This window comes from Anabrus simplex, chromosome 2 (genome assembly GCF_040414725.1).
Source record: "Anabrus simplex isolate iqAnaSimp1 chromosome 2, ASM4041472v1, whole genome shotgun sequence".
Lineage (NCBI taxonomy): Eukaryota > Metazoa > Arthropoda > Insecta > Orthoptera > Tettigoniidae > Anabrus > Anabrus simplex.
Window position 1 is genome coordinate 701,216,894 of NC_090266.1, and position 27,559 is coordinate 701,244,452.

Sequence of the window (27,559 nt, forward strand, 5' to 3'; positions counted from 1 at the left end):
TCAGCCAACAATGAGCTCATTTCTGCTACCCAGCTTAGTCAGGAGAGCAGGTTTCATCACTCATTGCAGGGCTATCTTGGCAGATCTACAGCATTATGTGTTCTCATTCATGTTCGTATCTTTCTCGATTTGTTTTTTTTTTGTTTGTTTGTTCATTTCCATTACTTATATTCAAGGGTATGATGCTAATGACCATCATGTTTCTAGAATAGTTAACTACAACAACAGTACATTATGCATTTCTGATAGTTAGTATGCCCTGAGATTGTGACTAAATAACTACCTTTACATTATCATCATCATCCATTTGCCTTGTCCAACTCCTGCCAGGTTGTGATGTTTATGGCACCTTTTTCAACCACCTTAGTCTGAGTCTCCCTTTTGCCCTCCCACTGTCTATCTGGGTCTGTATCATCCGCTTCAGCATCCTTCCCTCTTCCATCATTTTAACATGTCCAAATCATCTAAGTTTGTCCCTCTCCATTCTGTTGTAAAGCTTTTCCACTCCAATTTTTTTCCTGATGTACTAATTTCTTATTCTGTCCTTTCTTGTTTCTTCTATCATCCCTATTACTCTACTACTTTTACATATCTTTGTTTCCTGCTCTGAGTTTGTTAACGTAATTGATGTAATCACATATTTTTAAGAGTAGCTTTAAATCTGAAAGTATCAGCTTCTTGAATGAATGAATGAATGAATGAATGAATTAATATTTTTATGAGCCTCTTAATGTATGGTAAAACTGATCAGTTTTCAACATACATACATACATACATACATACATACATTATCATTATAGACTGTTATGCCTTTCAGCGTTCAGTCTGCAAGCCTCTGAGAATTTACTAAACATCGCCACAATCCGAGATTTGCAACTAGTGTTGTGGCCTCATTTAGTTCTATACCTCTTATCTTTAAATTGTTAGAAACCGAGTCTAACCATCATCATCTTGGTCTCCCTCTACTTCTCTTACCCTCCATAGCATTTTAAAAAACTATACAGTTAAGTTAATCTGAATTTAATTTTTTTAAATTTGTTTTTAAATGTTCAATCTTTTGTTTATTCAGCTGTGTACACTGGAAATATGTAGCACCCTAGAATTGCAAGATTTTGAATTTTGTTTGGATTTACCAAGTACATGTAGTAAAACCGGTCAGCAATATATTGTACCTGAATAACAGTTTTGCTGTCTGTATTTCTAAGTCCAATCAGTAGTTATAATAATCCTAATATTTGGAGTTTTATAAATTTTTCTTTTCTAAAAGAAAAATATTTTCTCTCTTCTCTTTTATTCAACAACATGTTGCTTACAAATTTGATACAGTTTTAGACATCTGAATGGTATACCTAAGTTACTGAAATTACTACTAACAAACTAACATTATGTAATTAAATACTTCATTTTAAATAAATGACCATGACCTTTTGAGACTTGAAAACAACTAAAGAACACATTTAATGTCCCTTCCTATCAGCTCTTTTACCACTTGATTTCCTTTTACACATTTCAGGACACTGCACAAGATGCATCTCTTCTTTTGGTGTTAAAACCGGTTGCCTTCCGATAGTGAATTTTTACCTCTGCTTTTTTTTTTTTTTGCTTTACGTCGCACCGACACAGATAGGTTTTATGGTGACGATAGGACAGGGAAGGCCTAGGAATGGGAAGGAAGCGTCCGTGGCCTTAATTAAGGTACAGCCCCAGCATTTTCCTGGTGTGAAAATGGGAAACCATGGAAAACCATCTTCAGGGCTGCCGACAGTGGGGTTCGAACCCACTATCTCCCGGATGCGAGCTCACAGCTGCACGCTCCTAGCCGCACGGCCAACTCGCCCAGTACCACTCCTTTAACCCCTCAAGCGTGGCATTGTAATACCCTGGGCTGCATCCAGAGCATGCATTATTTCTAGCGTACTTGCAATGCTGAGTGCAGTATCGTATGAATTTTGCTATAATTTCCAAATGGGCAGATGAAAAATGATTTTAAAAATTTGCAATATTAATAACAACATATTACATAATATTATATTTAAAATATTATCAAACATATTATAAATGTATGCTAAATTGGTTATCCTGGACAGCTGCACGTGTCAATACTGGAACTTGGTATGATAGTCCCCCCCATACGTTTGCATTTCTCAGCTTATTATCATGAATTACATTGTCAGCATTACTGTCCTTCATTTGAAGTGTACGCCGTACAAGCTGCGATCACAACAGACCAGTGGGCATAACATTATGCCACATACACTGGGTGGGTTGGGGGGGTGGGGGTGTGTGTTAAGGTGTCATTCAGTGTTGCATATGTTGCAGCATATATCTCGGAGGCTGAACAAATGCTTAATCTTCCAGCCTTTACATCCTGTACTACATTTCCCAGGTATACTGGACTGTACCTCTCAAATCAATCATCAGTGATCTGCATTTAGAGCTGCCTCCCAGGTGGTAGATTACCTATCAAGTGTTTACCTATCCCTTTTTTTTTATGTTTCCAAAGAACTTGAAAATTTATTGAACATTTCCCTTGATAAAATATTCCAGTCCCTTATTCCTCATCCTATAAATTAATATTTTGCCCAATTTGTCCTCTTGAATTCCAACTTTATCTTCATATTATGATCTTTCCTACTTTTAAAAGCTCTACTTGAACTTTTTCTTCTTCTTCTTTAATTCATTGGGCCTCTAAATATTAGCTTCTAATTAGCGTCAACCTCTAAGATCTTTTGCTACCATGTTTTTCCTTCATTCCCACCTAGATATACCTGCTCCCTTCACAAAGCTGCAGGTTGTTCTTATTGGGTCTTCTTGGATTTTTTCTCTCTCTTTACCTGGTAGTCCTAGAGTGGAGAGTTTGATTCTACCGAGCACCTCACATTCGAAAAGTATGTGTTCAGCTGATTCCTCTGCTTCATTGCATTTCCTACTATATTGTCTCTTATTACTCCAATTATTATTATTTTTTTTTGCAAGTTGCTTTACGCCGCAGCGACATAGATAGGTCTTTTTGCGACGATGGGACAGGGAAGGGCCAGGAGTGGGAAAGAAGTGGCCGTGGCCTTAATTAAGGTACAGCCCCAGCATTTGCCTGGTGTGAAAATGGGAAACCACAGAAAACCATCTTCAGGGCTGCCGACAGTGGGGTTCGAACCCACTATCTCCCAAATACTTGATACTGACCAATATGTATGTAAATATTAATTATTTATATTTATTTACATAAGTCTAGTACATGTTTCGGGAATCTATATACATTCCCTTCATCAGCTAGTCAAATTAAAATTCCTGTACATAAAAAGACCTAATAAAAAGGGGGACCCCCATTAAGAAATCCAAAACTATTGCCTATACAATTTAACATTTTAAAATCAAAGTGTGGATGCATGGAATTAAATTCCATCTAGTCAAATAGGATAAAACACAATAGAATGGAGTCTGTATGCATTAAAACATTGAGCACTATGTTCTTGTTGTGGCGTTAAATCACTGTGTACTTGAAGATCCGATAATTTCTTGTAAAATTCAATTGGAATTGAGAATAAAAGAATAGTGCAAAAACTTATTATCATGCTGAAACCATCCGATAATGGGCGTGTTATGCAGCCAGGTGATGTGAGCTTAAAAGGATCTGTAAGAGGGAGAACTAAAATAGAAACTGTAATCGGAAGACTATAACAAACAAAAGGAGAATACAACGCGTAAAGTTATTAAAACTTTCCAATATAATGATACAAGAAGTACGTGAAGCTGTCATATAACTATTAAGGATATATAAAAGCGGCTGAGGTTGTTAATAGTTATATGACAGCTTCACGTACTTCTTGTATCATTATATTGGTAAGTTTTAATAACTTTACGCATTGTATTCTCATTTTGTTTGTAATAGTCTTCCGATTACAGTTTCTATTTTACTTCTCCCTCTTACAGATCATTTTAAGCTCACATCACCTGGCTGCATAACACGCCCATTATCGGATGGTTTCGGCATGATAATAAGTTTTTGCACTATTCTTTTATTCTCAACTCCAATTGAATTTTACAAGAAATTATCAGATCTTCAAGTACACAGTGATCTAACGCCACAACAAGAAAATAGTGCTCAATATTTTAATGCAAACAGACTCCATTCTATTGTGTTTTATTCTATTTGACTAGATGGAATTTAATTCCATGCATCCACACTTTGATTTAAAAATGTTAAATTGTATAGGCAATAGTTTTGGATTTCTTAATGGGGGCCCCCCTTTATATTAGGTCTTTTTGTGTACAGGAATTTTAATTTTAATTTGACTAGCTGATGAAGGGAATGTATATAGATTCCCGAAACATGTACTAGACTTATGTAAATAAATATAAATAATTAATATTTAACACTGACAAGGCGGACCATCCACCTACATATTTGTTGTGATCAAGTCAATACGGATCAAATACCGGCCACTATGGTCAAGATTATTAATACTGGATACTGGCCGCACTTAAGCGACTGCAGATATTGAGCTCGGTACTCCAATTCTATGTCGTCGTTTTTTCATGTGGCAGTGTCCTGTCAACAGTCCTACTACCCATCTTATATTTTCTCTGCTGAGTTTCAACAGTCCTTTAGTATGCTTCTTGTTTGGTCCTTTTATCAATTCCTTTGCAAGTCTGTATCCTGTAGTATTTTTCCAGTTCTCTACTTGAACTTATTCATCTACTAATGTCATTCCATGACATCTCTCCACTGACAGCTCTTAACATATTACTTAGTCAAGCAGCCTTTACATCCTTACTGCAACCCCTGAATACCCTCATAACCATGTGAGGGGAGAGACCTGTAAACTTTCTTTATAACCTCGTTATGTGATTGCTCAAATGAAGATCCTTCCTTTTGTTAACACATAGGTATTTACAGTGATTTCCATGAGATACGATCACCCCCATCAACACAGTATTTAACTAACAGGACTTTTCCTCTTTGTGAAGCTTACAACCTGCATTTTCATCCCGTTTACTATCATAGCATTGTCTGCTGTCTCTTTCACAACATTGTCTAGGTCTTTTTGTAGTCACTCACTGTCCTGTATTTACAACTTTGCACAGTATAACATCTTCCACAGAAACTCTTACCTCTGATTCCAGTTCTGCACTTACTCCATTTATATATATACTAGCAAGATACCTGTGCTTCACTACGGCTTTTAAATGAAAGTTATTTTTCAAAGTTTTACATCTTGGAGAGTCCACACTCAGCTGAGCCTGTAAAATACGTCCTCAGTTCGTTTTTGGGGAATGATTATTTATTTTATAATCTACCACTCACTTGAACCTTGTACGGAAGAATTTGAATGTTTTAAAGCATATCTGATTTAACATCTAGGACGTAAAAGCTACCAAACTGTCAAATTTTGATTTTGTACGTTGAACAGTAATGGAGGAATAAATAACTTTTTAAGGGGTGAATGTATTTTAATATTTATTAACATCTAGGATATAGAAGACCACCCATCATAAAAAAAAGTTACGTTCATGCCTGAAACGGTTTTGGAAGAATGGATATTGTGTTTCTGAGAATCAACTACCATCTAAACCTCATAGGGGAGAAATTTTTTGAAGTATACGGTATTTTACACCTAGGACATAAAGGAATACCCTCGTTGTAAAATTACAACTTTGTATACCAAACGGGTTTGGAGGGATGAATAATTTAGTTTACGGAGCTAAGCTCATTTGACACTTTAGCGGTGGAACGTTTAAACATATTTCCTATTTCACACCTAGGATTTAAAATATATACTGCTATTTGGAATTTTGTCTTCGTACGTTAAACCGTTTTGGAGGAAGAAATTAATATATTTATTTTCGTATCTTAACCCTCATTTAACTCTCTGAGGGGTTAAATTTGTATCAAACATTCTGTTATTTAACATCTAGGATATCATTTGATATTTTAACTTTGTAATTCAAACGGTTTATTATAAATGTATATTTTTGTCATCATTCCTCATCCCCCAGTCAAAACCCCTTGGGGGTGTATTGTTTTAAGTCCACTTCTTATTTGTATCCTCATAAAAAGAATTCCACTCTCTTTAAACCCCCCTTTAGTTGTTCCCCCCTGCCCGCCCCCCAAATAAAATGCTTGTTTCTTTATTTTTTACGGAGATTCCAAATACCAATTTTCACATCCGTAACATCCTTCGTTTTTGTGATATAAGTATCCTCATACAAAGAATTATACTCATTTTTCAATTCATTTACCCACCCTTAATTGGATTTTCCAAAAACGTAAGAATGTGTGTTTCTTTATTTTTAAAGAAGATTCCAAATATAAATTTTCATGTCTGTAACAATTTCAGTTTTTGAGATATAAGTATCCCCATAAGAAGAATTCAACCCCTTTTCAGTCCTTTTTACACCCCCTTTAAGTGGATTTTACGAAAACAAAAAAATACATGTTTCCTTATTTATAAAGGAGATTCCAAATACCAGTTTTCATGTCTGTAACATGTTCAGATTTTGAAATACCAGTATCCTAACAAAAATAATTCAACCCCTCTTTCAGTCCTTTTTGCCCCACCCCCAAGTGATTTTTCCGAAAACAAAACAGTATGCATTACTTTATATTTAAAAGAGATTAAAAATACCAATTTTCATGTCTGAAACATGTTACATTTATGAGATTATCATTTTTAAAATTTACCCCATTTGTCAGTCTTGTTCACCCTTCCCTTTAAATAGGTTTTACAAAAACAAAATGCATGTTTTTTTAAAGGAGATTCCAAATAAAACTTTTCATGACTGTAACATCTTCAGTTTTTGAGATATAAGTATCCTCAGAAAGGTATTCAACCCCTTTCTCACCTCTTTTCACCTTTTTCCGAAAACATTTAAAAATATGTTTCCTTATTTATAAAGGAGATTCCAAATAGCAATTTCCACGCCTGTAATATCTTCAGTATTTGATGTATAAGTATCCCCATAAAAAGAATTCAACAAAGTTCACTTCTCTTCACCCACCCCACCCCCTTAAGTGGATATTCCGATTAAAAGAATACGTGTTTATTTTTAAAGGAGATTTCAAATACCAATTTTCATATCTGTAACATGTTCCGTTTTTGAGACATAAGTATCCACATAAAAAGAATTTAACCCCTTTTTCAGTCCCCCCTCCCCCTTTGAAGTGTTATTTTTTCTGAAAACAAACAAATGCGTGTTACTTTTATTTTTAAATAAGATTAAAAATTCCAATTTTTACATCTGTAACATGTTCAGTTATTTGATATATATTGTATAAATGCTCATTTTAAAAATTTATCCCCTTTAACACTTCCCCTTAAGTGGATTTTCAGAAAACGAATTATGCGTATTCCTTTACTTTTGCAGCAGATTCCAAATACCAATTTTCACATCTCTAACATGTTACGTTTTTGAGATACTCATTTTAAGAATTCACCCAGTTTGTCACTCCTGTTCACCACCTCTTAAGTAGATTTTCCAAAACAAAAAAATATGTGTTTCTTTATTTTTAAAGAAGATTCCAAATACCAATTTTTATGACTTTAACATCTTCAGTTTTTGAGATATAAGTATCCACATGAAAGGTATTTCAATCCCTTTTTCACCTTTTCTCACCCCCCCCCCCCCAACAGGATTTTCCAAAAACCAAAAAATACATGTTTCTTTATTTTTAAAGGAGATTCCAAATACCAATGTTCATGTCTTTAAACTGTTAAGTTTTCATGATATAGATACACTCATTTTAAAAATTTGCCCCCCATTTCATCCCCCTTAGAGATGGAATATCCAAAAATCCTCCCTTAGCGAGTACCTACACTGTAATATGAATGTATCCCCAAACTTTCATTTCTTTATGTCCAGTAGTTTTGGCTCGGCAATGATGAATCTGTCAGTCAGTCAGGACAAGCTATTTTATATATATAGATATATATAAAATAACTTGTGCTGACTGACTGACTGACAGATTCATCATCGCCGAGCCAAAACTACTGGACATAATGAAATGAAATTTTGGGGATACATTCATATTAAAATGTAGGTGCTCGCTAAGAGAGGATTTTTGGATATTCCTTCACTAAGGGGGTGAAAAGGGGGGTGAAATTTTAAAATAAGTGAATCTATATCTCAAAACTTTAAAAGTTTAGAAATGTAAAAAATGATATTTAGAATCTTCTATACAAATAAGGAAATAGGTATTTTTTTTTTTGTTTTCAGAAAATCCCAATAGGAGGGGTGAAAAAGGGTGAAAAATTGGTTGAATGCCTTTAATCAGGATACTGGTATTTATATCTCAGAAACTGATGGTTATACAGACCTGAAAATTGGTACTTTTGACCTCTTTTAAAAATAAAGAAACACGTATTTTTTTTTGTTTTTGGAAAATCCAATTAATGGGAGTGTGTAAAGGGGGGTGAATTTTTAAAATCAGTGTATCTATATCTCAAAACTTTGAAAGTTTACAGATGTAAAAATTGGTATTTAGAATCTTCATTAAAAATAAAGAAACAAATATTTTTTTGTTTTCGGAAAATCCCAATGGGAAAGGTGGAAAGGGGTGAAAAATGGGTTGAATGCATTTAATGAGGATACTTATATCTCAGAAACTGAATATATTACAGACCTGAAAATTGGTGTTTTGGATTTCCTTTAAAAATAAAGAAACATGTACTTTTTTGTTTTTGGAAAATCCAATTAATGGGTGGGGGGTGAGAGGGGGTGAATTTTTAAAATGAGTGTATCTATATCACAAAACTTTTAAAGTTTATAGATGTAAAAAATTAGTATTTAGAATCTCCTTTAAAAATAAAGAAACACGTATATTTTTGTTTTCAGAAAATCCCAATAGGAAGGGTGGAAAAGGGTGAAAATGTGTTGAATGCTTTTAATGAGGCTAATTATATTTCATAACCTGAAGATATTACAGACCTGAAAATTGGTATTTGGGGTCTACTTTAAAATAATAAAGAAACAGGTATTTTTCGTTTTTGGAAAATCCAAATAATGGGGGTGAAAAGGGGAGTCAATTTCTAAAATGAGTGTATCTACATCCTAAAATTTTAAACATTTACAGATGTGAAAATTGGTATTTTGAATCTCCTTTAAATATAAAGAAACCTGTGTTTTTTTTTTTTTTTTTTTTTTTTTTTTTTTTTTTTTTTTTTTTTTGAAAATCCCAATAGGAGGGGTGTAAAAGGGTGAATAATGGGTTGAATGCCTTTAATGAGGATACATATATCTCAGAAACTGAAGATATTACAGAACTGAAAATTTGTATATGGGATCTCCTTTAAAAATGAAGAAACACGTATTTTTTTGTTTTTGGAAAATCCAATTAATGGCAGTTAAACAGGAGTGACATATTTGGGTGAATTTTTTGAAAGACAGTATCTACAGAATATCTGAGAAACGTAGAATGTTACAGACATAAAAAGTGATATTTGGAATCTCCTGTAAATGTAAGGAAACATAGACAATTTGTTTTTGGAAACTCCTCTTAAGGGGAACTAAAAAGGGGATTAAATTTTAAAATGAGAATTTATACAGTATATCTCAAGAAACTTAACATGTGACAGAAGTGAAAAATGGTATTTTTATCTCTATAAAAATAAGGAAACGTGTATTTTTAGTTTTCGGATATAGCACTTGGGTGGAGGGGGGGGGGGGGGGAAGTGACTGAAAATGGTGTTGAATTCTTTTAATTAGGTTACTGTTATCTCAAAAATGAAGATATTACAGACGTGAAATTTGATATTTGGAATCTGCTTTAAAAGTAGTTAAGCACGAATTCTCGGAAAATCCAATGAATGGCGAGGGGGGAGGTGAAAGAATTGAAAAATTAATTGACTTAATTGTATGAGAATACTTGCATCTATTAAAAACTAAAGTTGTTAGGGCCTACAGACGTGAAAATTGGTATTTGGATCTCCTTTAAAGACAAAGAAAAGCCCGTTTTGTGGGGGGGAGGATCATCTTGGGAGGCGTGAGTGAAAAGGAGTTGAATTCCTTTCATGAGGACACATAAATCAAAAACTGAAGAAGTTATAGTCGTGATAATTGGTATTTAGAAGATCCTTTACTATTAAAGAAACAAGTATTTTTTGCTGGAAAATTCACTTGAGGGGGGGGGGGAGGGGTGTGAAAGTGAAAAAAAGTGAATTATTTTAATCTGAAAACTGAAGGTAATAGACGTAAACAATGGTGTTTGGAATCTCCTTTAAACATAAAGAAACACGCCTGCTTTTAGTTTTGGTTTTACTGTTCATAATGTATTTATAAGGAGCCTCCGTTGCTCAGGTGGCAGCCCCTCACAGCTGGGTTCCGTCGTTCAAATCCCGGTCTCCATGTGACATTCGTGCTGGACAAAACGGAGGTGGGACAGGTTTTTCTCCGGATACTCCAGTTTTCCCTGTCATCATTCATTCCAGCAACACTGTTCAATATAATATCATTTCATTTTTCATCCATTAATCATTGCCCCAGAGGAGTGCGACAGGTTTCGGCTGCCGGCACAATTCCTATTGTCGCCGCTAGATGGGGGCTTTATTCATTCCATTCCTGACCCTGGCGAATGATTGGAAACAGGCTGTAGATTTTCGATGTACTTATTCTGATCATAAACCGATCATTTTTAATCTTTCCTGGGTTCGTTTTCAAGAGCCATCTTTCCCTTCGGAGAACGTTCTTAGATTACAGTACCTTCTCCTGGCATATAAATAAAAATTTAAACACATTTGAAATAAACGATAGGAATGAGATTGACCGTCCAGTTTTTCACCTCTATAATAAGGTCAATAATGCACGGAAGTATGTCATTCGTATGGCCAGAAATCCCTCACACTTGCCTACGCGCAACAATGGTGCTGGTCACATTCTCATCAATGACAATGGCAGCAGATGTATTTTACCGCCAAGTAGCGGTCTTCCATCTTGCTGTTGGGTCCAGAACATCTATAATAATAATGATAATAATAATAATAATAATAATAATAATAATAATAATAATAATAATGTTCTGGACACACACACTAGACTGGAGCGATGAATAAGACCGCCTGGTCGAAAAATGTGCCAGCTTTTATACCCGAGAGGAAGGTTCTAGAGAGCTCTGGGCTAAGGCCTGACACACCCCCAATTCTTAATGGGTAATTAAATAAATACAAGACAGAACTAATTGGCCAAAAAATAAATATTCAAAATTTTCTATTGGCCAACATCCAAAGTTGGCGGGAAGAGATAGAAGTGTTGCAAACTTTACCACACCAAAAACAAAGAATAAACAATTCAGTTTAGTAAACCTTAAAATAACAAATTACTTTGCAATCTTAATAATCCCTCTTCACATCAGAGGGCATAACATAAGTGTTTTGGTAGAGACATCTGTAGAGAAAAGTCCAAACTTCTTGCAGCAATCGATTTCGTACTTCCCGGGATAGGTCTAGGTATTTCACGCGGTCAGTTGAGTCCCTAAATCTTTGCCATCTTTTCCTATAAGCATTTTTAGTATGGATCAAATCCTGAAGGAGATCCGGCGTGGTGTCGTCTTGGGTGCCTTGGCGGTACTGAACCCATGGCTGGACTGTATTCGTAGTCATTACCAGGCCAGGACCCGTTTCCAGCACGGTCCGCACAATTTGACGACGGTCCAGATTATTATTATTATTATTATTATTATTTTTATTATTAGATGTTCTGGACCCCACAGGAAGATGCAAGAACGCTACTTGGCGGTAAATTACATCTGCTGCCATTGCCATTGTTGACAGTGTGACCAGCACCATTGTCGCGCGTAGGCAAGTGTGCGGGATTTCTGGCGATATGAATGACATACTTCCGTGCATTATTGACCTTATTATAGAGGTGAACAATTTGACGGTCAATCTCATTCCTATCGTTTATTTCAAATGTGTTTAAATTTTTATTTATATGCCAGGAGAGTCTACTGTAATCTAAGAACGTTCTCCGAAGGAAAAGATGGCTATTGAAATCAAACCCAGGAAAGATTAAAAATGATCGGTTTATGATCCGAATAAGTACATCGAAAATCTACAGCCTGTTTCCAGTCATTCAACAGGGTCAGGAATGGAATGAATAAAGCCCCATCCTGCGGCGACAGTAGGAATTGTGCTGGCTGCCGAAGCACACCTCTGGGGCAATGTGCGATGAATGACAAATGAAATTAAATATTGGACAGTACTGCTGGAATGAATGATGATAGGGTAAACCGGAGTATCCGGAGAAAAACCTGTCCCGCATCCGATTTGTCCAGCACGAATGTCACATGGAGTGACCGGGATTTGAACCACGGAACCCAGCTGTGAGAGGCCGGCGCGCTGCCGCCTGAGCAACGGAGGCTCCTTATAAGTACACTAGCAAGATACCCGTGCTTCCTTACGGTATTATACTGAAATTTACAATTGAATGCTTATTGTTTTAGATATATAATCCGCCGAAATTCACGATCTGACTCGTTTTCTGCGAGAATCTGCCAAAATTTGCGATCTGACTCGTTTTCTAATAGATTACAGCAAGTCTCCCTCCATTTTTCAATCTTTCTTTCCAGCAATCGATTTCGTACTTCCCGGGCTAGGTCCAGGTATTCCACCCGGTCAGTTGCATCCCTAAATCTTTGCCATCTTTTCCTATAAGCATTTTTAATATGGATGAAATCCTTTAGGAGATCCGGCATGGTGTCGTCTTGGGTGCCTTGGCGGTTCCCTTCTTTCTTCTTCCTTTTTCTCTCTCTCTCTACCCCCTGTGGGTAGGGGACGCAGACGAAAAATACACCCGCGGTACCCCCTGCCTGTCGTTAGTTGTTGGAACTTTAGGATGGCAGATAGCGTTCTTCCAGGCGCTTGATTTAAATTAATGGGGCGGGTGTGCCTCCCAGTACAGACATGATACAAAATTTTTATAATTTTATTATAGACCACCTATTCAATACATCATAAGCTAATGTGGAATTAACATCTTTATTAAATTGTTAACATGGTACATGTTTCACTCCTTTTAGTGTGCATCTTCAGCCAATTAACATTTACTCCAAGTTTTAAGATCATGAACATATTATATTGAACTAAAATATGCTTTTCAAGCCTGAGTGACAAATCTTAAAATATTTTACTGATCATGTGGCAATAAAAAGTTATTTCTTCAGCATAAACACACTTGTCTAAAATCTTGGCATTAACATTGTCTTTTAAAAACTTTTAGATGAAAATCATCTATTAACCATCTATTTGAAACCTTTGTATGAGATCTGGCTAATTGTATTCATTCAATATTCTTGAATTGTATAATTGTCCTTGAACATTCATTGTATATTTAACGATTAAATGAAGCTAATAATAGCCTGTGTTATAAAGCATTGTCGTATTCCCAATATTACTGGAGTAACACTAATACAATATGTATTGGCTAAAAATCCAAGTGATTGTCATTACATCAGTCTTGTTAATCTTAAATGAATTTGTTTGTAAAATGAAAACGTTCAATCTGCAGTAGTTTTTGAATGAACACCGCAGATTTCGAATTGAGCTTGTTGATATATCTGTAAATAAAAAATATGTATAAAACTTCAACTATAAGTCTGTATAAACTTCTTGGTGAGAGAATTATCACTTACCCTTCCTGCTGCTGCATAATTGTCTGGTGTAACTTACAATTTCGTGATAACTGCTTGTTGCTCCATTAGTGCTCCTTGTATTATACGAGTGAGTGTGAATGAGCTTGTGTTTTGGCGGGGAGTGGGAAGGAGAAGCAAAGGTAGGCAGTGCATTGATAGCTAATGTAGGTGGTGGAGGGGACTGCCTAGGGGTAGTACGGGGAGGAGATGAGTTTGCTTACATCAATGAATCACTAACCTTTGTTGGATTAAAATTATTATAGAATTTATTTATGTCAGACTTAAGCATTTGTATTAATTTCAGTAATTGTTCTAAGAGGGGGTTCTTTATTTCAATTTCATCATTTAGGTTTTTATTCTTATTGTATTGCTGATCTAAGTGAATGTATATATTTTCCAATTCTGTCATTACTCTTCCCTTTTCTACCCTTCTTAAAATTCTTAAATCCCTTTCAATACTTGTGAAACAGTGTCCAGTTTCTTGCATGTGTGCACTCATTGAAGAATGTTTTTTATGTTTTGCTGCATTGACATGTTCAAGATCTATATATATAAAATAAGAGTTTTGTCTGTACATTGCTCAGAATTTGAAAAGAATGGTATTTCTGTATCGGTCATGTCCACAGTAACAAGGAAATGCACTTTTTACTTTTCCGTAATGTCTGTCTGTCTGTCTGTCTGTCTGTCTGTCTGTCTGTATGTATGTATGTATGTACGTATGTACACACATCACTAGAAAATGGCTAAAGAGAATGTAATGAAAATCGGTATGCAAAGTCAGGAAATAAGTCGTTACAATCTAAGCTATAAATAATTTTATTCAAGCTGATGAAAATGGTAGTTTAGGGAAGACCTAAAATTTTATTCTCAAATATTTATGTTATTAATGGTCCTATCTTAATAAAAATCAGTATGCAAAGTAGGGAAATAAGTCGCTATAATCTAGGCCATGAATTATTTTTATTCACGCTCAGTGCAATGGTAGTTTAGGGGAAGGCCTAAAATTTAATTCTCAAATATTTGTTTTTTTTTTTTTTTTTTTTTTTTTTTTTTTTTTTTTTTTTTGCTAGGGGCTTTACGTCGCACCGACACAGATAAGTCTTATGGCGAATTTGTGTTATTAGTGGTCCTATTGACAAATACTACATTACTAAAGTTATATAGTATTAAATTTCCGATCATTTATGTCTTATACATTTTTACCGTACCGGCTATGATAACAGAGATACTCATGAATGGGGATTTTTGTTGCTAAGTCCATATCACCGCCAAGTCACGAGAAAATGGGTAAACAGAATTTAATGAAAATCGTTATGTGAAGTCGGGGAATAAGGAACTACAGTCTACACTATAAGCAATTCCGTAAGATGCCCTAATATCACAGAGTCTAAAGAAAACTAAATGTGAAGGCCTACAATACAGAAAGTTCATAACACTGAACAACAATAATATTACATTGACCATTGTTTGTTGTGATGTGCTTTGTGTCTTTTGTTGTCAGTCATGTCCGATAGACGGGATTACCGCTGTATACCGAGTATATTTTTAATTTGCTTTACGTTGCACCAACACAGATAGGTATTATGGCGACGGTGGGATAGGAAAAGGCTAGGAGTGGAAAGGAAGCGGCCCTGGCGTTAATTACGGTACAGCCCCAGCATTTGCCTGGTGTGAAAATGGAAGACCACGGAAAACTATCGTCCGACCTCTCTTGGTCAACTCTTGTTCTTTTTCAACCCCGACGGTATTAGACCATTCGAGGCCTAGGGAGTCTTTAATTTTCACGCCCTTCATGACCCTTTCCTCTCATCGTCCGTTACTTCATTTGTATCCGTGAGAGGCGACTAAAAGGGGCGACCAAGGGATGATTGAATTAGAACCATGAAACTACTTTTGATTAGTACCATCCCACGGGGAACACCAGGGGTTGCCTGTACTTGCGAGTAGTACCACTATATTAGGTACAAAATAGGTTTGTGATTAGTAGCAGCAGAGAGAGGTTCACTGTAGGTTTCAAGTACCCGTGAGTCGTATCCACGTGAGCAACACCACGGGTCTGGGCGTTGCCTATGAGTTGTACCACTATATGAGCGGCGCCGTGGGTCTGCGTTGCCTGCGCTTAGTACCCACTATGTGAGGAACACCACGGGATTACCCTCGCCCGTGATAAATACACCTAAGTGAGGAACACCATCGGTTTGCGTTGCCTATGTGTGGCGCCATTATGTGAGAAACACCATAGGTCTGCGTTACATGTACGACGTCCAATACTTTTAAGTAGTACCATCATATGTGGAACACCCTGAGTCGACGCTACTTTTGATTAGTACCCCAACATGACAAATACCATGGTTCTACTGTACTATCAATAAGTACTATTATGAGGGGGCGTTGACCTGGATTTTGGACCCCTTTAGACCCCTTTAGACAACAAGCATCATCATCATCATCAACATCATCATCATCATCAGGATTGTGCTTTGGAAGTGGTCCCTTGGTCGGTAATGCTGTTTCTTTATGGTAGTTTTTGGGTAGGATCCACTGATTGATTTGGATTCATGTCCATTCATTCATTCTTCATGCCTTTTTTATTTTGGTCAGTGGATAATTTAAAACTTTTGTTTTGTCATTTCATTTTGTATCATCAGGGGCCAATGACCTAGATGTTAGGCCCCTTAAAACAACAAGCAAAAAAAAAAAAAAAGCAAAAAGATGTTACCACTTATATGGGACTGAGTTTTATGTGAATAACGTAACAACACACTATGTACACAATTCCAAATGAAGCTAGTACACTCCTTCAACCTGTGCTTCTTTGTTCTCAACGCATGCATAAAGTCTTTGCAGCATACAGTCCATTGCTCGTTCACACATTGCCATACGTATAGAGTGGATAACTGTTGTTATGCATTCTTTAAAGTCATTAACATCAGTAGGTCTTGTAGCATACACGTGTTCTTTCATCATTCCCCATAGCCAGAAATCACATGGCATTAAATCCGATGACCGTGCTGGTCAAGCCACCGGTCCACCTCTTCCAATCCAGCGTTCACCAAATGTTTCATTCAGAAAATGTGGTGGTGCACCATCTTGCTGGAAGTAACCTGATGCTGAGATCCGGAGGGGAAGATTATCAACAACATACCGGCGCAACGTATCTAGGTAAACATCTCCTGTTGCAGTCTGATCATTACAAAAATATAGACCAAGTTCTCCAAACTTTGAAATACCACACCATACGTTAACTTTCGGAGAGGACCGAGTGTGGTCTCTTACTGCATGGGGATAGTCTGTACTACAAATGGTGGAATTGTGCTTATTCACATTACCGCTGATATTAAATGTGGCTTCATCTGACATAAAGAACACAACATTAGGGTCTATGTGCATCATCTCTAAAAAGACCTTTGCAGCTCGTACTTCTTCTTCTACCATTTTTCCCCACACCTGTGGGGTCGCAGGTGGGAACTGTGTTGCATATGTGGATATGTGGATTTGGCCCCGTTTTAAGGCTGGATGCCCTTCCTGACACCAACCTTATATTGTAGGATGTAATCACTATTGCATGTTTCTGTGGTGGTTGGTAGTGTGGTGTGTTGTCTGAATATGAAGAGGAAAGTGTTGGAACAAACACAAAGACCCAGTCGCCGAGCAAGAAGAATTAATCAAACACAATTAAAATCCCCGATCCGGCCGGGAATCGAACCTGGGACCCTCTGAACCGAAGGTCTCAACGCTGACCATTCAGCCAGTGAGTCGGACACCTTTGCAGCTCGTACATCAGCGTCAGAAAGGGCTTGTATAATCTGAATGTAGTACGGCTTCATTCCCAGATCAAGGTGGAGAATTCTTAAGTCACGTGTCTTGTGCAGTGCCAGTTTCCAATGCTAATCTTGTACTTGACTTTCCTGGGTTCCTAATCAGTGTGCCTTGAACATTATGATGTTATTGTCTGTTTGAATACCTCTTGGACTTACACTCTTTCCTTTAAAGCCATTGGTCGCAGACCCGGTGCGTACAAATTTCTCATGCAGTCGACGGATAGGTAGATGGCTTGGAGGGTCCTTCTCAAACCATTTGTTAAATTATTTCGTATTATTGAGGGTGGCTCAAACACTTCCATCCAAGCTGCTGCTACCTACCTTCTCTTTTCCAAAGTAAGTCAGGTGGCCATATTTTGTCTACAATAAAAGAAAAAAATATAAAATGTAAGATCATGTAGTACCATGTAAGTGGTAACATCCTTTTGGACAACCATGTAAATTAAGCCATTCTCTGCTATAAGGTAGGAAATTCATACAAATTATATTTCATGATGCAACAACTGTTTTTCAGTGGTTCAGGCAGTGAAGTCTATGGCATACCTGGTGGTTGACAAAGATGCTGGTGACATATTTCGTAACTTTGGTGCCTTTTGGCGGCAGCTAACTAGTGAATCACAGTTACGTTGGGTAAGTTAGTTCATCATCAAATTATTTCAGATTATGTCAGATTAATCCCTCTGCCTAAATTTTTAATGATCATGTAAATTATAATTTGTGTTGAACAAATTTGAGTATTCACTAATGTACATCTATTATACATAAACACATTTTCATTCTAGACTTTAGTATCTCCCAGTGTTCAGAGTAACGGTCTCCATAAATGGACGAACTCCTACTTATTTCTCTATTTTGCACATAACACTATGGCATATCGTGCACTTATGTCTCTTATGTTTAAATCACTTGCCTCCATGGCTAACTGGTTTTGGCTTGAGGACCAGATATTTGTGCCGTCTTGTACATTACATTTCACCTTAGGTAGGACCCATCCCTATAGAAGCGGAGGTCGCCCATGGGAATCAACTCAAAAGACCTGTACCAGGCCTCTCTGAAGGCTACACATTATTTATCTTTAAATCATTCAATACCACTTTGGTCTCTCTCTGATCCTCTTACCAAATGAGCAAATTCTGTTGTGTCATTGTTAGAAGTACCCTGGAGTAGTAGTAGTAGTTTTGATAGAAATATTTGAGAAATTACTGTAGACGACCTCGTATTTTTCAGTAGGCCTAATTAAGGACACTTTAATTCTCCGTCCCGTGGAGTAGGGAAAATAATAGTAATCCACCAGCTGTAATAATCACATAACCACATTTCAGTAGAATTGTAGAATTGTAGTGAAGATACGGTATACTATATTAGATAGTATCTTGCCAGTTATATTCCTGTTTTTCTTCGTGTATGGCAATCCTTTTGATACTTAAGCATTTAACCAAACGCAGTGTAGTGTAGATACATTGTAGTATAGATACAGTACATTTAGATAGTGCCGTATCTTGCCTGCTATATTCGTGTGTTATTTTTCGTGTGTATCTATTAGACCGTAATACTAATAATAATTTGTCTAAGCTTTTAGCTTTTAGTAGTTCTTGCAAATTTCATTTCTGTTGTGCTTAGTTTAGTGACATACGGTACGGTATCGGTATTGTAATTAGGATACGTCTGAAAGTAGTTTAAAATTACTGTAGTGTACTGCACAGTAGTATATGAGTAATATCCTATTAGAATTTAGTGTGATTATTTTATTATTGTAAAATATTTGTGTAGTACTGGTGTAGTAGAGGTATCCGTAGAAACTCTTACTAAAATACTGTTGTTGTAATTAGAATAGGCTTAATTGCAGTTTGGAATTGTGTAGTTCTTGTGTAGGCTATTACTTTCGATATTCAGTAATTAACAGCAGTTTTTATCCTGTCAGGGGTTGTAGGATAAAAAAATTGAGCACGATTAAGTAGTATTGTAGTGTAGTCGTGTAGGCCTATTAATTACCTTATTGTTGTGTACTATCCCAGACAATATATCCCTCCGCTCATTTATTTTTTGCAAATAAGTTATTTTATTTTTAATTTCATTTCCCCCCCCCCGTAAAGAATGGCTAAGGAGCGCGAGTGTACTTACTGTGGGTGTGGCGATGCATTGAGGGGTATGAGGGAGGAGTTGGAAAGTTTGAGGGAGATATTTAGGATTCTCACAGAAGACAGGAAGGAAGATAGGACTCCCTCAAACAATGTACAGGTTACAGTAGGTGTACAAGAGGGAGGGGAAGGAAAGGGAGGAGTTGTAGAAGACAGGTGGTGTAATGTTCTAAGGGGAAGGAGATTGCAGGCTAAGGGCTCTATTCAGGATCAGAATTCAGGACAGGTGTCTGTGCGAAATTGGTACGAGTCACTCCAGGTAGAACAACAGAGGGAAGATGAGGGACAGGGCACTGTTGCTGAGATGTGTGGAAGTAGGAGGAAGGGAAAATCTAGGAAAGGAAAATATAGAGTAGAGGATAGGAAAAGACAGGTGGAACAGGGTCATGGGAAGGATAAAAGGGAGGAGGAAGTAGCTTCTGCAGCTATCAGGAAAGATAGGGCTGACCAGGAGGGGAGGGGATCAAACGATGTGGATAGGGTTGAGGCTCTGGTCATGGGACAATCCATCGTTAGACACATGGGGAAAGTGTGTGGAGGAAAGGGTACCAGGGTAGAGGGTTATCCAGGAATTAGGTTGAGGCAGATGTTGAGGAAAGTAGAAGAGAGGGAGGAGGGGAAGGAGAAGGTAGTAGTGTTTCACGTTGGTACCAACAACGTAAGGCAAGCTGATATAAGTACCAACATAGTTGGAGATGTGCGGGATCTGGTAAATGCAGCACGGGTGAAGTTTAAGAAAGCGGAGATTGTTATTAGTGGAATACTGTGTAGAAGGGATACTGACTGGAGGGTGATTGGGGATTTAAATGAGACTATGGAGTGGGTATGTGGGAAACTGGGAGTGAAATTTCTAGATCCTAATGGGTGGGTAGGAGATAGCGATCTGCGTTCAGATGGCCTTCATTTAAACCGCAGTGGTACGTATAAGTTAGGAAATTTGTTTGGAAGGGTAATAGGGAGGTACATTCAGGGAAACGGGATGGCCTAGGGAGCGGTGATAAGGGAACAGGGAACTGGAAATCAAGTAGGGATGACATAAAATTGTAAGTGTTGAACTGTAGAAGTATTGTAAAGAAAGGAATAGAATTAAGTAATTTAATAGATATATATTTACCAGATATTGTAATAGGAGTTGAATCATGGCTGAGAAATGATATAATGGATGCAGAAATTTTCTCACGGCACTGGAGTGTGTATCGTAGAGACAGGATAGGAAGGGTGGGAGGGGGAGTGTTCATTCTGGTGAAAGAAGAATTTGTAAGCTACGAAAAAGTTAAAGATGAGACACATGAAATTCTAGGTGTAAGGCTCATTTCTAAAGATAATAGGAAACTTGATATATTTGGAGTGTACAGATCGGGAAAGGGTAGCACTGACGCGGATTCGGAATTATTTGATAGGATAGTCAGCTATGTGGGAAATGACATGGAAAGAAATGTGATTGTAGCGGGAGATCTGAATTTGCCAGATGTCAATTGGGAAGGAAATGCGAACGACAGGAAGCATGACCAACAAATGGCAAATAAGTTAATATGGGAAGGACAGCTGATTCAGAAAGTGATGGAACCAACCAGAGGGAAAAATATCCTGGATGTCGTGCTGATAAAACCAGATGAGCTCTATAGGGAAACTGAAGTAATAGATGGTATTAGTGATCATGAAGCTGTTTTTGTGGTAGTTAAAAATAAATGTGATAGAAAGGAAGGTCTTAAAAGTAGGACTGTTAGGCAGTACCATATAGCTGATAAAGCAGGCATGAGGCAGTTTCTAAAAAGTAACTATGATCGGTGGAAAACGGTAACTAAAAATGTAAACAGACTCTGGAATGGGTTTAAAGAAATTGTTCAGAAATGCGAAAACAGGTTTGTACCATTAACGGTGGTAAGGAATGGTAAAGACCCACCTTATTATAATAGAGAAGTAAAGAGACTAAGAAGGAGGTGCAGACTGGAAAGAAATAGAGTTAGAAATGGCTGTGGAAGTAAGGAGAAATTGAAGGAACTTACTAGAAAATTGAATCTAGCAGAGAAGGCAACTAAGGATAACATGATGGCAAGCATAATTGGCAGTCATACGAATTTTAGTGAAAAATGGAAGGGTATGTATAGGTATTTTAAGGCAGAAACAGGTTCCAAGAAGGACATTCCAGGAATAATTAATGAACAAGGGGAGTGTGTATGTGAGAATCTTCAAAAGGCAGAAGTATTCAGTCAGCAGTATGTAAAGATTGTTGGTTACAAGGATAATGTCCAGATAGAGGAGGAGACTAAGGCCAAAGAAGTAATAAAATTTACATATGATAACAATGACATTTACAATAAGATACAAAAGTTGAAAACTAGAAAAGCGGCTGGAATTGATCAGATTTCTGGGGATATACCGGTACTTAAGACAATGGGTTGGGATATAGTACCATATCTGAAGTACTTATTTGATTATTGTTTGGTCGGAGGTGCTATACCAGATGAATGGAGAGTTGCTATAGTAGCCCCTGTGTATAAAGGAAAGGGTGATAGACATAAAGCTGAAAATTACAGGCCAGTAAGTTTGACATGCATTGTATGTAAGCTTTGGGAAGGCATTCTTTCTGATTATATTAGACATGTTTGTGAAATTAATAACTGGTTCGATAGAAGGAAATTCGGTTTTAGGAAAGGTTATTCCACTGAAGCTCAACTTGTAGGATTCCAGCAAGATATAGCAGATATCTTGGATTGTGGAGGTCAAATGGACTGTGTCGCGATTGACCTGTCTAAAGCATTTGATAGGGTGGATCATGGGAGACTACTGGCAAAAATGAGTGCAATTGGACTAGACAAAAGAGTGACTGAATGGGTTGCTATATTTCTGGAAAATAGATCTCAGAGAATTAGAGTAGGTGAAGCTTTATCTGACCCTGTAATAATTAAGAGGGGAATTCCTCAAGGCAGTATTATCGGACCTTTATGTTTTCTTATATATACACTGACTGACAGAGCAAATGCAACACCAAGAAGGAGTGGTCAGAACTTTATGCCAATTGCAGGGTAGACTGACGTCACTGAGGTATGCTCATGATGTGAAATGCGCCGCTGTGCTGCGCTCGTAGCGAACGATAAATGGGACACGGCGTTGGCGAATGGCCCACTTCGTACCGTGATTTCTCAGCCGACAGTCATTGTAGAACGTGTTGTCGTGTATAGCTAAGAATGCCAGGCCGCCGTCAACGGAGGCATTTCCAGCAGACAGACGACTTTACGAGGGGTATGGTGATCGGGCTGAGAAGGGCAGGTTGGTCGCTTCGTCAAATCGCAGCCGATACCCATAGGGATGTGTCCACGGTGCAGCGCCTGTGGCGAAGATGGTTGGCGCAGGGACATGTGGCACGTGCGAGGGGTCCAGGCGCAGCCCGAGTGATGTCAGCACGCGAGGATCGGCGCATCCGCCGCCAAGCAGTGGCAGCCCCGCACGCCACGTCAACCGCCATTCTTCAGCATGTGCAAGACACCCTGGCTGTTCCAATATCGACCAGAACAATTTCCCGTCGATTGGTTGAAGGAGGCCTGCACTCCCGGAGTCCGCTCAGAAGACTACCATTGACTCCACAGCATAGACGTGCACGCCTGGCATGGTTCCGGGCTAGAGCGACTTGGATGAGGGAATGGCGGAACGTCGTGTTCTCCGATGAGTCACGCTTCTGTTCTGTCAGTGATAGTCACCGCAGACGTGTGTGGCGTCGGCGTGGAGATAGGTCAAATCCGGCAGTAACTGTGGAGCGTCCTACCGCTAGACAACGCGGCATCATGGTTTGGGGCGCTATTGCGTATGATTCCACGTCACCTCTAGTGCGTATTCAAGGCACGTTAAATGCCCACCGCTACGTGCAGCATGTGCTGCGGCCGGTGGCACTCCCGTACCATCAGGGGCTGCCCAGTGCTCTGTTTCAGCAGGATAATGCCTACCCACACACTGCTCGCATCTCCCAACAGGCTCTACGAGGTGTACAGATGCTTCCGTGGCCAGCGTACTCTCCGGATCTCTCACCAATCGAACACGTGTGGGATCTCATTGGACGCCGTTTGCAAACTCCGCCCCAGCCTCGTACGGACGACCAACTGTGGCAATTGGTTGACAGAGAATGGAGAACCATCCCTCAGGACACCATCCGCACTCTTATTGACTCTGTACCTCGACGTGTTTCTGCGTGCATCGCCGCTCGCTGTGGTCCTACATCCTACTGAGTTGATGCCGTGCGCATTGTGTAACCTGCATATCGGTTTGAAATAAACATCAATTATTCATCCGTGCCGTCTCTGTTTTTCCCCCAACTTTCATCCCTTTCGAACCACTCCTCCTTGGTGTTGCATTGTCACTGTCAGTCAGTGTATAAATGATATGAGTAAAGGAGTGTAATCGGTGGTAAGGCTTTTTGCGGATGATGTTATTCTGTATAGAGTGATAAATAAGTTACAAGATTGTGAGCAACTGCAACGTGACCTCGAAAATGTTGTGAGATGGACAGCAGGCAATGGTATGTTGATAAACGGGGTTAAAAGTCAGGTTGTGAGTTTCACAAATAGGAAAAGTCCTCTCAGTTTTAATTACTGCGTTGATGGGGTGAAAGTTCCTTTTGGGGATCATTGTAGGTATCTAGGTGTTAATATAAGGAAAGATCTTCATTGTAGTAATCACATAAATGGGATTGTAAATAAAGGGTACAGATCTCTGCACATGGTTATGAGGGTGTTTAGGGGTTGTAGTAAGGATGTAAAGGAGAGGGCATATAAGTCTCTGGTAAGACCCCAACTAGAGTATGGTTCCAGTGTATGGGACCCTCACCAGGATTACCTGATTCAAGAACTGGAAAAAATCCAAAGAAAAGCAGCTCGATTTGTTCTGGGTGATTTCCAACAAAAGAGTAGCGTTACAAAAATGTTACAATGTTTGGGTTGGGAAGAATTGAGAGAAAGAAGAAGAGCTGCTCGACTCAGTGGTATGTTCCGAGCTGTCAGCGGAGAGATGGTGTGGAATGACATTAGTAGCGAATAAGTTTGAATGGCGTTTATAAAAGTGGGAAAGATCACAATATGAGGATAAAGTTGGAATTCAAGAGGACAAACTGGGGCAAATATTCATTTATAGGAAGGGGAGTTAGGGACTGGAATAACTTACCAAGGTAGATGTTCAATAAATTTCCAATTTCTTTGAAATCATTTAGGAAAAGGATAGGAAAGCAACAGATAGGGAATCTGCCACCTGGGCGACTGCCCTAAATGCAGATCAGTATTGATTTGATTTGATTGACTCTACTGCCAATATTCCCACCTGTTTTTGTTAGCGTCCATTTTCATTACTTTCATATCTATTACGTCTATCTTATTCATAAGTTTACCAAGCTATCACCACCACCCCCACCCCCCCACAGAGGAATTTCAAGCAGAAACCTGAATGATGTGAGAAAAACTTGGTCTGTGACTTCACTTCCTTCGTACAAAATGCCATTGGTTGCAATTGTAAATTATCATGTTAACTTTCTTGCTGTTATTGATTCATTTAAATGGCCAGAAAAAACTTGATCATCAGCCCTGTGTTCTTATTTATTTATGTATATATTGGTGACAAAAGGTCCTGTGAGCCTATGGTTCATGATAGAGACAGTATATGGATACTTTTGTTACTGTGACACAATAATAACATTACAGATATTATAGCTTTGCCACTAAAATGACATGTACATTTTTGGATAAATAAAATATAGTTTTTAACGTGTTAGCATCATAGTTTTTCAGAATGATATTCAGATATTGCATGGCTATAAGATATTAAATATGGACAATATATCCATGTACTAATTAAAGTAAGTTATACAGAAGTTATATTAAGATATCTGTTCAGGAGTAATATTCCTTCAGTCCTTTCCTAAAACATTTAACCAATTTACAGTTCTTTATAACAGGAGGCAATACATAATATTCCTTAAACAGTGTTTATGAATAAGCTAGACAGGAAATTAACCCACTCTGCCGTTAACTTCTCCCACTTTAGTGAAATTCATAGATATGAAACTACAGGATCATTAGGGATATATCCCTCTCACTTTAATTCAGTAAAGTATGGAGTGAAAGGCATAGAATCAAGACTGTTGATGAAAATGCAATTTGCTTATGGAATGGCAGAATATTTGACTCTGAAAAAACTTCATGTGATGGTTTGAAGAAGGGGAATCCATACATGACTTTGATGGCTCTTTTTGGTAGGATTTCCAAATTATTAACATAATCTTTCCTACATCTTCCACAAATGAAGGTTATGTATGTTAAATGTGGGTGTATCATTGGATAATATACACTGTTGAAAAAAAAAGGTCCAAACACCATGAAATAAGGAATGTAGAATATGGAAATTTTGGCAGTATATTTGTCAAGGTAACATATTTAATTGATTAAAGGTACACGACTACAGGTTAATATCCACATGAGAAAAGCCATCGCAAATGTGCCGTGCTGGTCCATTAATAACCGGTGTAATTGCCTGACTGTTGAATGCAGGCATGCACACATGCAAGCATTGTGACATACAGGTGCCAGACGTCAGCTTGTGGAATGAAGTTCCATGCTACTTGCACATGGTTGGCCAATACAGGGACGGTTAATGCCAGTTGTGGATGACGCTGGAGTTGTCGTCAAATGATGCTCATACGTGCTCGATTGGGGATTGAGCAGGCCAAGGCAACATGTCGACACTCTGTAGAGCACGTTGGGTTACAACAGCGGCATGGGGGCATGCATTATCCAATTGGAAAACACTCCCGGGAATGCTGTTCATGAATGGCAGCACAACAGGTCGAATCACTAGACAGACGTACACATCTGCAGTCAGGGTGCATGGGATAACCACGAGAGTGCTCCTGCTGTCGTAAGAAATTGCTCCCCATACCAGAACTCCCGGTCTAGGTCCCGTGTATCGATGCTACAGACAGGTGAAAAGCAGGCGCTCACCTGACCTCTTTCTAACCAACACACGGCCATCACTGGCATCAAGGCAGAACCACCTTCCATTGGAAAACACAACGGACCTTCACTCCATCTTCCAATGAGCTCTTGCTGGACACCACTGAAGTCTCAGACGGCAGTGGTTTGGGGTAAGTGAAATGCACACCACAGGGTCCCTGACTCGGAGCTGTCCTTCAAGTAACCAATTTCAAACAGTTCGTTGCATCACCGCGGTGCCAACTGCCACTCGAATTGCTGCTGCAGACACAGTCCGCTGCGCCACGGCCATACGCTGAATACGGCTGTCCTCCCTCTCGGTGGTACCACGGGGACGTCTGGAGCCCAGTCTTCTTGCGAGCATACCTTCTCATGACCACTGCTGCCAGCACGCATGCACAGTGGAGACATTCCTGCCAAGTCGTTCTGCAATAGCGCAGAAGGAAAATCCACCTTAATGTAGCCCTATTATATGGCCTCGTTCAACCATAGTTAGCTGTTGATATTGGCCTCTTCGTCATCATAAAGGCATTGTTGTCCCATTCACAGTCACTCCATCCAATCTCACAGGTAACTAACGCTCTCGCATAGTACAGTCCTTATTTAAAACAAACCTGATATGCAACATCATGGGGCCGCTGCTAGTGCCATGCAAATGCAATTTGCGGGAAATTTGAATCAACGTCATCTTTCAGGTGTATAAACACGCCTACCAACATTCATTAATGTAGCACAACCCCTTCTTGGTGTTTGGATATATTTTTCTGTATACGCTTCAATTGTTGGTGAGAGAAATTACTGTATCTTAATCTGTACATTATTCCTATCAAAGGCGTAATTTTGCTGATTACATAATAAATATGTTTTTTCCAGGAAAGTGTTGAGTCTAATACTTTACCAAGATATATAGCTGAGTTGTCTCTCTCTATTACTTGGTTCTGTAGGGTAAGAGTGTTGACCGCTGTGATCTTATGGGCTGTTTTTTGTTTGCCACATTTATGATAATTTTTT

General features: G+C 38.4%; 1 protein-coding gene across 2 annotated transcripts in view; it reads left to right on the top strand.

Moving 5' to 3' along the window:
- Positions 1–27,559, top strand: part of LOC136863045 (mitochondrial enolase superfamily member 1) — a 197,364-nt gene that overhangs the window by 32,214 nt on the left and 137,591 nt on the right. For both annotated transcript variants that reach the window (XM_067139367.2, XM_067139368.2), the window contains one exon: positions 17,957–18,072. In XM_067139367.2, the coding sequence (XP_066995468.2) occupies positions 17,957–18,072 (116 nt within the window). The remainder of the gene's footprint in view (positions 1–17,956; positions 18,073–27,559) is intronic.